The sequence below is a fragment of the Moschus berezovskii genome, chromosome 3 (assembly GCF_049115385.1).
Source record: "Moschus berezovskii isolate FMDL1 chromosome 3, NW_MosBer_1.0, whole genome shotgun sequence".
Classification (NCBI taxonomy): Eukaryota; Metazoa; Chordata; class Mammalia; order Artiodactyla; family Moschidae; genus Moschus; species Moschus berezovskii.
In genome coordinates this window covers 129,139,128-129,151,985 of record NC_142462.1, presented here as the reverse complement: position 1 = coordinate 129,151,985, position 12,858 = coordinate 129,139,128, and the positions used below count along the sequence as shown (strand labels likewise).

The 12,858-nt window shown below is 44.9% G+C and overlaps 1 protein-coding gene across 2 annotated transcripts in view; it reads right to left on the bottom strand.

The window, feature by feature from the left end:
- DYNC2I1 (dynein 2 intermediate chain 1) overlaps positions 1-12,858 on the bottom strand; it is a 48,141-nt gene that overhangs the window by 12,690 nt on the left and 22,593 nt on the right. For both annotated transcript variants that reach the window (XM_055421666.2, XM_055421667.2), the window contains exons 13-16: positions 11,442-11,553; positions 2,859-2,947; positions 2,044-2,173; positions 337-509 (exon numbers count right to left, since the gene is read on the bottom strand). In XM_055421666.2, coding sequence (XP_055277641.2) covers positions 337-509; positions 2,044-2,173; positions 2,859-2,947; positions 11,442-11,553 — 504 coding nt within the window. The remainder of the gene's footprint in view (positions 1-336; positions 510-2,043; positions 2,174-2,858; positions 2,948-11,441; positions 11,554-12,858) is intronic.

Genomic DNA, 12,858 nt, shown 5'->3' with positions numbered 1-12,858 from the left:
GATAAGGACTCGGAAAATCCCAGGCACAGAAAGAAACCTCTAAAGCACCCGTGACCCAAACCGAGCAAGCCGGGAAGCTCGCTTCTGCGACCCCAAGGACACCAGGCCTGCGCTTCCACTAACCCACTGCCGGGATGATGCCCATACTCGGGGCCCTGGGGACTCCGGCCATGAGGCCCCTCGGTCGACCTGGTCCTTCCCGTAAAGAGCTCCTGCACCCGTCACCCTGCACCCGTCACCCTGCACATGGCGGCCGGGATGGAAAGCCGTGACCCTGGACGCCCCTCCCTGGGGCCCACCCTCTCAAGTCACACCCACAGCCCCCGCAAGCTGTACCTTTGACTCGCATACCAGGACCTTCTGGGGTCCCGACGGCTGCCGGATGTCCCACACACAGAGCACGTGTCTGTGGTCCAGCAGGGGCACCAAGGCCTTCCCTGGCAGCCCGTGCACAGACACCACCGTGCGCCTCTGAGCCTGACACGCGTGCAGGCAGGACACGCTTCGGTCTGAGAACAAGACAAGAAAAATGCTGCAGAACCCACATTACGTTAACACACAAGACTACTCCAGTATGCTTCAGCTTAATGAAGAAGATGTGGTCTTTCAAAGATACCCTCGCCTGAAATTGGGGTTCTGACGAGTGGCCAAGCTCAACTCGAAAACGTCCGGGTGGCCTCATTTGCAAGAAGCCACCCTCCTCCACAGGCGGCACAGCACGGCCCAGGACCCCACCATCCACCATCTACTCCCACGGGCCAGGGGTGCAGAGGGGACTTGGGGGAGCGGGGGGGCATCACATCTGCCCCATCAGGCACCCCTTCTCCACCTGCAGCGGGGCCCGGGCCAGCCTCCTCCTGACACCTGCCCTCGGACGCACCATCCAGCGCCCTTGCTTGTCCTGTGACATGGGGCTTCTGTCCGTCCACTGGGGCTCCAAGGCCCAGGACCTGCCCGTGTGCCTGAGTATCTGCAGGGCCCACAGAAGGACAAGCGGGCGGGCGGCACTGGACGGCCCGCTGACACTGAGAGGGCCTGCCGCTCCCTCCAAGCTCAGGTCCAGGACGGGACCCGGGCTCAGGTCATGGGCACCTGCGTCCCAACTGCCCTCTTCACCTCAAAACTTACTTTACTAAAACAGAAGAAAAACCTCCGCTCTGCACACAGGTGGAACTAAGGGGCAAGTCCCGGTCAATACACCTGCATCGTCCTTCTCTGAGGAAGTGTTCTGGGGGAGCGTGGCCTCCCCAGCCCTCCCCCATCAGCCCCTTCCCCACCTCCCACCCCCCACACCACGCACCCCCCAGTCCCTGCCCCAGTCCAGGACTCTTTGATCCCTCCTCAGCTGAGGAAAGCCCTTCTTAAACTCCTGTTTCCTGGGGTGCAGAGGGAGGTGCGTTTGTAACACAACTTCTAAAAACAGAAACGTGCTCAAATAACACGTGCTTGTTAACTTCATGCCATTGGTGCTAATGGTCAATGCAGAGGGCTGGACATGAATCTGAATCTCCATAGAAACTTCTAGAACAAGTGGCAGCCACACACCAGGTCCCGCTGGCCCAGAGGTGCCCCAGAAAGCTGACCGCAGGGCCAAGCACTGCCTACCCTCCTGCACTCAGACCAGGACCCTGGCCCGACCCAGGCCCTCAGCAGCCGACAAGGCAGAGACTCACTGAAGAACTGAACACATGAAATTTGTTCAGCTTATGATCACAGGTAGCTGCACGCCACGTGTGAAGACACAGGCTTTACTGGGGTAGCATTTGTGCTGCGACCATGGATCAGCTCAAATCTCACCACACAACTACCACCTGGACTGCCCGCGGCTCCCACCGCTCCTCTACCCAAGAAACCACAAGAAATTAAGAGATGCAGGACTAGAAACAAATGTTCCCTTAAATCACTGCATATCCCTCTCCTGAGCGTGATACACACGCTCAAGGCTTCAAAGCCGAACCTCTGCTCTGTTCAACAAACCCCTCCCAGGATGCACCAGTGAGGATCACCGTCTTGGGGTTCATGTCCACCCTGAGGGCCGCTTACCCTGCAGGAAGGGCAGGTTGGTGTCCAGCCGCGCGCAGCTGTCACTGAAAGGCAGGGTGCAGTCCTGCGCCTGGGACGTCCAGCCCGGCTGCGCTGCCGCCTGGTCTTCTTCAAGCAGAACTGCCATCACCTGCAACAGACACGTGAGCAGGCCTTCATCAGCACTCTCAGAAGGGCTCATTTTCAAAGAAAAAGCAAAAACCACACAGCACTACCTAAACTTACCCATCCCTTAAGTTAAGCAAGTCCCAGACTCATAGAAACAAACAGAATGAAGTTATACCGTCCCTTCTGCACAGCAGTGGAGATTACCAAGTAGAGCCCCGCTCTGTAAACCCCAGAACCACAATGTAACACCGATGCTCTTTCTCACGGTAGACACACAGGAGCGGGGATGGGGCCCTCCAGCTCCTCTAGAAGAAATGGGGGCACAGACACGTTACCCACAGCAACGTGACCTGCCTGCTGAGCTGCGGTGAGGATCAGTGTGATGCCAAGTCCTGCCACTGCCCTTGGGGGTGGTGGGTCACACTCAGGATGACCACGGGGAGGGAAAGCAGTGGACCCTGGGACCCTGAAGTCCACGGGACCAAGTGTGCCCTCTGACCTTTGTATGGACTTTGAAAATTCCCATAACCAGTCTTCAAAGTCACGAGTTTACTAGTTTTAAAAAGCCTAGACCTGTGCTCGCCTTGCCGATTTAGTTATGTCTGTTCTTCTGTCTATATTTATTCTAAAATGCAAGCGACCAGTGTTATTGTTCAGAATCCAAACAGTATGTGCAGCACTGGGGTCCCGGCCCCAACGGAGCGCACCTGGCAAGCTGCCCGCAGGAAGCTGGACAGACGGGGCGTGTCGACCTTCGGGACTATGGCAGCATCTCCAGGGCCACTCCGCTCACTCCCTGAAAAACAGGCCACTTCAACCCCTGCTGAGGGGAAACCCACCGTGCGGGCTCCCAGCCAAGGCCTCACACCCAGAAAGGCACGCCTGAGCGCCAAGACCCCTGGAAGCAGAAGCCAGGGGGTCGCAGCTCACCCTCCAGAGCCCAGCTCCCCCTCGTTCCTCACAGGAAACTGCCCACAGAGAGTCTGTAAGCAGAGTCCTGCACGAAGCACCATTTTACTGTGGACGTGCTACACTTAGGATCTTGGTTCATCCCAAGGCAAACCGTTCAATGTCACAGTAATCCAAGTCAATGCCCCATCCACCAATGCCATGTTGACTGGTTCTATGAGATCTGCAACACCTTCTAGAACTAACACCAAAAAAAAAGATGTCCTTTTCATCGTAGGGGACTGGAATGCAAAAGTAGGATGTTAAGAGACACCCAGAGTAACAGGCAACTTTGGCCTTGGAGTCCAGAATGAAGCAGGGCAAAAACTAACAGAGTTCTGCCAAGAGAACGCACTGGTCATAACAAACAGCCTCTTCCAACAACACAAGAGAAGACTCTACACATGGACATCACCATATGGTCAACACTGAAGTCAGATTATACTCTCTGCAGTCAAAGATGGAAAAGCTCTATACAGTCATAAAAAACAAGACCTGGAACTAACTGTGGCTCAGATCATGAACTCCTTATTACAAAATTCAGACTTACATTGAAGAAAGTAGGGAAAATCACTAGGCCATTCCGATATGACCTAAATCAAATCCCTTACGATTATACAGTGGAAGTGACAAACAGATTCAAGGGATTAGATCTGATAAACAGAATGCCTGAAGAACTATGGACAGAGCCAATGACCAAACCATCCCAAAGAAAAACAAATGCAAGAGGGCAAAATCGTTGTCTGAGCAGGCCTTACAAATAGTTGAGAAAAGAGAAGAAGCAAAAGGCAAAGGAGAAAAGGAAAGATATACCCATTTGAATGCAGAGTTCCAGAGAATAGCAAAAATAGATAAGAAGGCCTTCTTGGGTGAGCAATGCAAAGAAATAGAGGAAAACAATTCAGCACCACCAAACCAGCTCTTCAACAAATGCTAAAGGATCTTCTCTAGACAGGAATCACAGAAAAGTTTTATAAACTTGAACCCAAAACAACAAAGTAAATGGCAACAGGATCATACTTATCAATAATCACCTTAAATGTAAGTGGGCTGAACGCCCCAACCAAAAGACAAAGGCTGGCTGCATGGATACAAAAACAAGCCCCCACATATGTGTCTACAAGAGACCCATCTCGAAACGAGGGACACACACAGACTGAAAGGGAAGGGCTGGAAAAAGACATTCCACGCAAACAGAGACCAAAAGAAAGCAGGAGTAGCAATACTCATATCAGATAAAACAGACTTTGAAATAAAGGCTGTGAAAAGAGACAAAGAAGGACACTACATAATGATCAAAGGATCAATCCAAGAAGAAGATATAACAGTTATAAATATATATGCACCCAACATAGGAGCACTGTGATATGTAAAGCAAATGCTAACAAGTATGAAAGGGGAAATTAACAGTAACACAATAATAGTGGGAGTTTTAATACCCAACTCACACCTATGGTAGATCAACTAAACAGAAAATTAACAAGGAAACACAAACTTTAAATGATACAATGGACCAGTTAGACCTAATTGATATCTCTAGGACATTTCACCCCAAAACAATGAATTTCACCTTCTTCTCAAGTGCACACGGAACCTTCTCCAGGATAGATCACATCCTGGGCCATAAATATAGCCTTGGTAAATTAAAAAAAATGGAAATCATTCCAAACATCTTTTCTGACCACAATGAAGTAAGATTAGATGTCAATTACAGAAGAAAAACTATTAAAAATATAAACATATAGAAGCTAAACAACATGCTTCTGAATAACCAACAAATCACAGAAGAAATTTAAAAAGAAATCAAAATATGCATAAAAACGAATGAAAATGAAAACACAATAACCCAAAACCTATGGGATTCAGTAAAAGCAGTGCTAAGGGAAAGGTTCACAGCAATACAAGCCTACCTCAAGAAACAGGAGAAAAATCAAATAAATAACCTAACTCTACACCTAAAACAACTAGAAAAAGAAGAAATGAAGAACCCCAGGGTTAGTAGAAGGAAAGAAATCATAAAAATTAGGGCAGAAATCAATTCAAAAGAAACAAAGGAGACCATAGCAAAAATCAACAAAGCTAAAAGCTGGTTCTTTGAGAAGATAAATAAAATGGACACACCATTAGCCAGACTCATCAAGAAAAAGGGGAGAAGAATCAAATCAACAAAATTAGAAATGAAAATGGAGAAATCACAGCAGACAACACAGAAATACAAAGGATCATAAGAGACTACTATCAGCAACTGCTGCTGCTGCTAAGTCACTTCAGTCGTGTCTGACTCTGTGTGACCCCATAGACGGCAGCCCACCAGGCTCCCCCGTCCCTGGGATTCTCCAGGCAAGAACACTGGAGTGGGTTGCCATTTCCTTCTCCAATGTGTGAAAGTGAAAAGTGAAAGTGAAGTCGCTCAGTCATGTCAGACTCATAGCGACCCCATGGACTGCAGCCTACCAGGCTCCTCCGTCCATGGGATTTTCTAGGCAACTATATGCCAATAAAATGGACAACTTGGAAGAAATGGACAAATTCTTAGAAAAGTATAGCTTTCCAAAACTGAACCAGGAAGAAATAGAAAATCTTAATGGAAATCGAAATCATAATCAAAAATCTTCAACAAAAAAAAAAGCCCAGGACCAGATGGCTTCACAGGTGAATTCTACCAAAAATTTAGAGAAGAGCTAACACCTATCCTACTCAAACTCTTCCAGAAAATTGCAGAGGTAGGTAAACTTCCACACTCATTCCATGAGGCCACCATTACCCTAATACCAAAACCAGACAAAGATGCCACAAAAAAAGAAAACTACAGGCCAATATCACTGATGAACATAGATGCAAAAATCCTTAATAAAATTCTAGCAAACAGAATCCTACAACATATTAAAAAGATCATACATCATGACCAAATGGGCTTTATCCCAGGGATGCAGGATTCTTCAATATTCACAAATCAATCTATGTGATACACCACATTAACAAATTGAAAGATAAAAACCATATGATTATCTGAATAGATGCAGACAAAGCCTTTGACAAAATTCAACATCCATTTATGATAAAAACCCTCCAGAAAGCAGGCATAGAAGGAATATAGCTCAACATAATAAAAGCCATATATGATAAACCCACAGCAAACATTATCCTCAACGGTGGAAAATTGAAAGCATTTCCCCTAAAGTCAGGAACAAGACAAAGGTGCCCATTCTCACCACTACTATTCAACATAGTTTTGGAAGTTTTAGCCACAGCAATCAGTGAAGAAAAAGAAATAAAAGGAATCCGATAGGAAAAGAAGATGTAAAACTCTATTTGCAGATGACATGACGAAAACCCTAAAGACACCACCAGAAAATTACTAGAGCTAATCAATGAATATAGTAAAGTTGCAGGATATAAAATCAACACACAGAAATCTCTTGCATTCCTATACACTAACAATGAGAAAATAGAAAGAGAAATGAGGGAAACAATTTCATTCACCATTGCAATGAAGGGAATAAAACACTTAGGAATATATCTACCTAAAGAAACAAAAGACCTATATATAGAAAACCATAAAACACCTATGGAAGAAATCAAAGAGGACACAAATAGATGGAGAAATATACCACGTTCATGGATCAGAAGAATCAAAATAGCAAAAATGAGTATACTACCCAAAGCAATCTATAGATTCAATACAATCCCTATCAAGCTACCAACGGTATTTTTCAGAGAATTAGAACAAATAATGTCACAATTTGTATGGAAATACAAAAAACCTCAAATAGCCAAAGCAATCTTGAGAAAGAAGAATGGAACTGGAGGAATCAACCTGGCTGACCTCAAACAGTACTACAAAGCTACAGTCATCAAGACAGTATGGTATTGGCACAAAGACAGAAATATAGATCAATGGAAAAAAAAACAGAAAGCCAAGGGATAAATCCATGCACCTATGGACACCTTATCTTCGACAAAGGAGGCAAGGATATACAATGGAGAAAAGACAATCTCTTTAATGAGTGGTGCTGGGAAAACTGGTCAGCCATTTGTAAAAGAATGAAACTAGAACACTTTCTAACATCATCCACAAAAATAAACTCAAAATGGATTAAAGATCTAAACGTAAGACCAGAAACTATAAAACTCCTCTAGGAAAATATAGGCGAAACACTCTCCGACATAAATCACAGCAGGATCCTTTATGACCCACCACCCAGAGTAATGGAAATAAAAACAAAAATAAACAAATGGGACCTAATTAAACTTAAAAGCTTTTGCACAATGAAGAAAACTGTAAGCAAGGTGAAAAGACAACCTTCAGAATGGGAGAAAATAATAGCAAATGAAGCAATGACAAAGAATTAAACTCAAAAATATACATGCAGCTCAAGCAACTAAATTCCAGAAAAATAAATGAGCCAATAAAAAAATGGGCCAAAGAACTAAACAGACATTTCTCCAAAGAAGACATACAGATGGCTAACAAACACATGAAAAGATGCTCAACATCACTCATAATCAGAGAAATGCAAATCAAAACCTCAATGAGGTACCATCTCACGCCAGTCAGAATGGCTGCTATCCAAAAGTCTACATGCAATTCTACAAGCAGTAAGTGCTGGAGAGGGTGTGGAGAAAAGGGAACGCGCTTAACACTGTTGGTGGGAATGCAAACTAGTAAAGCCACTATGGAGAAGAGTGTGGAGATTCCTCAAAAAACTGGAAATAGAACTGCCATACAACCCAGCAATCCCACTGCTGGGCATACACACCGAGGAAACCAGAATTGAAAGAGACACATGTACTCCAATGTTCATCGCAGCACTGTTTATAATAGCCAGGACAGGGAAGCAACCTAGATGTCCATCTGCAGACGAATGGATAAGAAAGCTGTGGTACATTTACACAATGGAGTATTTCTCAGCCATTAAAAAGAATGCATTTGAATCAGTTCTAATGAGGTGGATGAAACTGGAGCCTATTACACAGAGTGAAGTAAGTCAGAAAGAAAAACACCAATACAGTATACTAACGCATATATATGGAATTTAGAAAGATGGTAACGATAACCATGTATGCGAGAAGCAAAAGAGACACAGGTGTAAAGAACAGATTTTTGGACTCTGTGGGAGAAGGCGAGGGTGGGATGATTTGGGAGAATGACATTGAAACATGTATATCATCATATGTGAAATGAATCGCCAGTCCAGGTTCGATGCATGAGACAGGGTGCCCAGGGTTGGTACACTGGGATGACCCTGAGGGATGCAATGGGGAGGGAGGTGGAAGGGGGGTTCAGGATGGGGGACACATGTACACCCATGGCTGATTCATGTCAATGTATGGTAAAAAACCACTACAATATTGTAAAGTAATTAGCCTCCAATTAAAAAAAATTTTTTAATAAAAAATAAAATAATTATAAAACTTTTAAAATACTAAAAAAAAAAGAATCTTGGTGACATTTCAAATTAAAACAATAAATTTTATGGTGTAAGAATATAGTAAAAAAAAAGATTCCTCTCAGCCTTCCACCTATTAACATATATAAACTTTCCTTATTATCTAGCCTGTTTTTAAATTATTAGCATATTTTCCCTATGCAGTAATTTTGTCGTTTTCTACTTCTCTGACCAATAAACAGTTTTAAACCAAAAAAAAAAAATAGAGGAATATAATAGAATGGGAAAGACTAGAGATCACTTCAAGAAAATTGGAGATACTCAAGGGAACATTTCATACAAGGACAGGCATGATAAAAAACAGAAACAGTAAGGACCTAACAGAAGCAGAAGAGATTAATAAGAGGTGGAAAGAATAAACAGAAGTGCGGGGAGCCGGCCTGAACAAGGCCCCAAATGTTGGCCCTGGGAATGCCTTGAAAGTGCTGTCCCCTGTCCCACCACCCCTTAAGAGAGTCATAAAACGTTTACCAGGCCTTATTCGTTCTTCCTTGAGAAAAACAGAGCAAATAATCCTTTGCTAGGTTTCTTGTTTATTCCCCCAGATTTATGTAGGTATGTTTTCCTTATCTCTTAAAATAGATTAAGAATGTACCCCCTAATCTTTATAGCCTGCTGACTAGTTTTTCTTATCTTCTGAGCATTAGTCTAAATGCCAGCTTGTCTTAGAAAGCAAACAAGCCTTTGTAATCTTCTATAGACGCAATAACTAACCTGGTAAATGACTTGGTATTTTTATGTACCCTGTTCCTGGTCTCACTTTGTATAAAACCCTGGCCGTTTTCAATAAAGTCGCTGATTTGCCTCACGAGCATTCAGTCCTCTCGACCCCATTCTTTACTCCTTAATTCTTTTCTCAGGCCTCTATGTCGTTGCGGTCCAGACCTGTTCTCTTTGCCGGCTGGCACCGGCACAGAAGAGCTATACAAAAAATCTCTTAATGACCAGAATAATCATAATGGTGTGATCACTCACCTAGAGTCAGACATCTGGGAGTGCTAAGTCAAGTGGGCCTTGGGAAGCACCACTACGAACAAAGCTACTGGAGGTGATGGAATTGCAGCTGAGCTATTTAATATCGTAAAAGATGCTGCTGCTAAAGTGCTACATTCAATATGCCAGCAAATTTGGAAAACTAAGTGGTGGCCACAGGACTGGAAAAGGTCAGTTTTCATTTCAATCCCTAAGAAAGGCAATGCTCAGAATCCTTCAAGCTAGGCTTCAGCAGTACGTGAACCAAGAACTTCCAGATGTACAAGCTGGATTTAGAAAAGGCAGAGGAACCAGAGATCATATTACAAACATTCACTGGATCAGAGAGAAAGCACGGAAATTCCAGAAAAACATGTTTCACTGACTACATGAAAGTCTTTGACAGTGTGGATCACAGCAAACTGTGGAAAATTCTTAAAGAGATGGGAATACCAGACCACTTTACCTGTCTCCTGAGAAACCTGTATGCAGGACAAAAAGCAACAGTGAGAACTGGACATGGAACAACAGACTGGTTCCAAACTGGAAGTACGTCAAGGCTGTATATTGTCACCCTGCTTATTTAACTTACACGCAGAGTACATCTCGTGAAATGCCAGGCTGGATGAATCACAAACTGGCATCAAGATTGCTGGAAGAAATATCAGCAATCTCAGATATGCAGATGATACCACTCTAATGGTAGAAAGTGAAGAGGAACAAAAGAGCCTCTTGATAAGTGTGAAAGAGGACAGTGAAAAAGCTGGCTTAAAACTCAACACTCAAAAAACTAAGATCATGACATCCAGGCAAACCACTTCATGGCAAACAGAAGGGGAAACAGTGACAGACTTTATTTTTTGGGGCTCCAAAATCACTATGGATGGTGACTTCAGTCATGAAAATAAAAGACACTTGCTCATTGGAAGGAAAGCTATGACAAACCTAGACAGCGTATTAAAAAGCAGAGATATCACTTTGCTGACAAAGGTCTGTATAGTCAAAGCCATGGTTTTTCCAGTAGTCATGTATGGATGTGAAAGTTGGACCATAAAGAAGGCTAAGCACCAAGGAATTGAGGCTTTTGAACTGTGGTGTTGGAGAAGACTCTCTTGAGAGTCCCTTGGACTGCAAGGAGATTCAACCAGTCAATTCTAGAGGAAATCAACCCTGAATATTCATTGGAAGGACTGATGCTGAAGCTGAAGCTCTAATACTTCGGCCACCTGATATGAAGAGCTGACTCATTTGAAAAGACCCTGATGCTGAGAAAGACTGAAGGCAGGAGAAAGGGACGACAGAGGATGAGATGGTTGGATGGCATCACCGACTCAATGGATGTGGGTTTGAGTACACGCCAGGAAATAATGAAGGACAGGGAGGCCTGGCGTGCTGCAGTCCATGGGATCACAAAGATTTGGACACGACTGAGCAACTGAACAACAAGGTTTAGGTTTGTTACTTCTTAGGATCAGGCTTCCCTGAGGAATAGGAGTGACAGAGGTAATTCCTCAGAGTAAACAATCATCCAGTAAAGTAATATTTAGCACATAAGCAACTGATAAGAACTGGCGGGAGCAGAACGCTGCATCGTCCAGGGCCTTCCACCTGTCTCGACGTGACACACCTGGAGAACGTACTTGGAGAAGAAAATTCTCTAAGAACGTGAACCACTGAAGAGCATGGGGTCTCTGAACAGCGCCTCTGCAGGTGCTGGTCTGGAGTCAGGCTCTTTCCTCTGTTCAGGGACGAGTGTCACAAGCCCCGGTCAGGGCCCAGACCAGGCCTCCAGGCCAGGGTGGCGTCTGCAAACTCACTGGTATTTCCACAGTCAGCTCACACGCAAGTACACACGAGACGGAGGAAAGAACAAGAGAGGGGACGGACATGACCGCCAGGGCTGAGAGCAGAGGCCGTTACCCCCGGACACTGCGGCGCCTTCCCCCGGGTGCTGGGTCCACGCTTCCCGAGTCTCCACTTCCTCGGTCTGGATGTCCCGGTCCACGCTGTCTTCATTACACTGAATGTAGGCCTGGGAAGGAAGGCAGGCTGAGTTAGTCCTGGGTCTCCACCTCAGACCATTTCTCATCACTGAAAAGAAAACAACTAAATTTTTTAAGTTAAGGATAACACTGTTCTTGCTTCTGTCAAAATTTAGTATCATGGCATGAATAACAATCATGCAAAGACTGATTGTGTCTTAAACGTTTGAAAAACATGGGCCTAAATTTCAAAAGTGTTCTCAAAAGTCACATCAAACAGTTTGGCTCCAGTTTGATAATACTCTGACCTAGAGACTTCACTCATGGTCCAGAGGTTGGGAATCTGCCTTCCAGTGCAAGGGACGTGGGTTCCATTCTGGTCAAGGAACTGCGGTCCCACCTGCCTCAGGACAACCAAGCCTGCACACTGCATCTGCTGGGCCCAACTACTGAGCCCAGGCGCTCTGGAATCCACACACTGAAGCTAGGACCCGGTGCAGCCAAAAATAAAAAAACAAACAAAATATTTAAAAACTCTTACGACCTAGTCCGCCAACACCCTAGTTTTTTACAATATAGCAGCTCTGCAAAACTGGACATAAATTTATTTCAAAAAGGTACATGCTTCAGTTTTGATACTAACTAAAAGCTTTGAAAAATTGATGCTTTTGAACTGTGGTGTTGATGAGAGTCCCATGGACTGCAAGGAGATCCAACTAGTCCATCCTAAAGGAAATCAGTCCTTGGTGTTCATTGGAAGGACTGATGCTGAAGCTGAATCTCCAATACCTTGGCCACCTGATGCGAAGAACTGACTCATTGGAAAAGACCCTGATGCTGGGAAAGATTGAAGGCAGGAGAAAAAGGGGACGACAGAGGATGAGAGGGTTGGATGGCATCACTGACTTGAGGGACATGAGTTTGAGTAAACTCCGGGAGATGCTGAAGGACATGGAAGCCTGGGTGTGTTGCAGTCCATGAGATCACAAAGAGCTGGACACTACTGAGCGACTGATCAATAACAAAGAGCTTTGAGATGAGGAAACTAAGCAAAGAAGTTAAAGAGTCTACTCAAGGTTAGAGTGGGTCAGCTGAAGAACCAGGGTTGATCTGTCAGCTTCTTAAATGTCTGGCCGTGACTCTCTTCCTGTTAAAAGATTATTGACAGACACCCAAGAGCATGTTGAGGGATGGTTCCACGGGGACAGGAGAGAAACACTGGAGGGACTGCTGACTTCAGGATCTCGCCACCCCGGACAGCCAGCCAGCTCACAGTCAATGGCCAGAAGTGAGACGGGGAAGGGCAGAGTGGTGTGGGGCGGACACTGGGGTCAGAGAGCGTGCAGGAATGGATC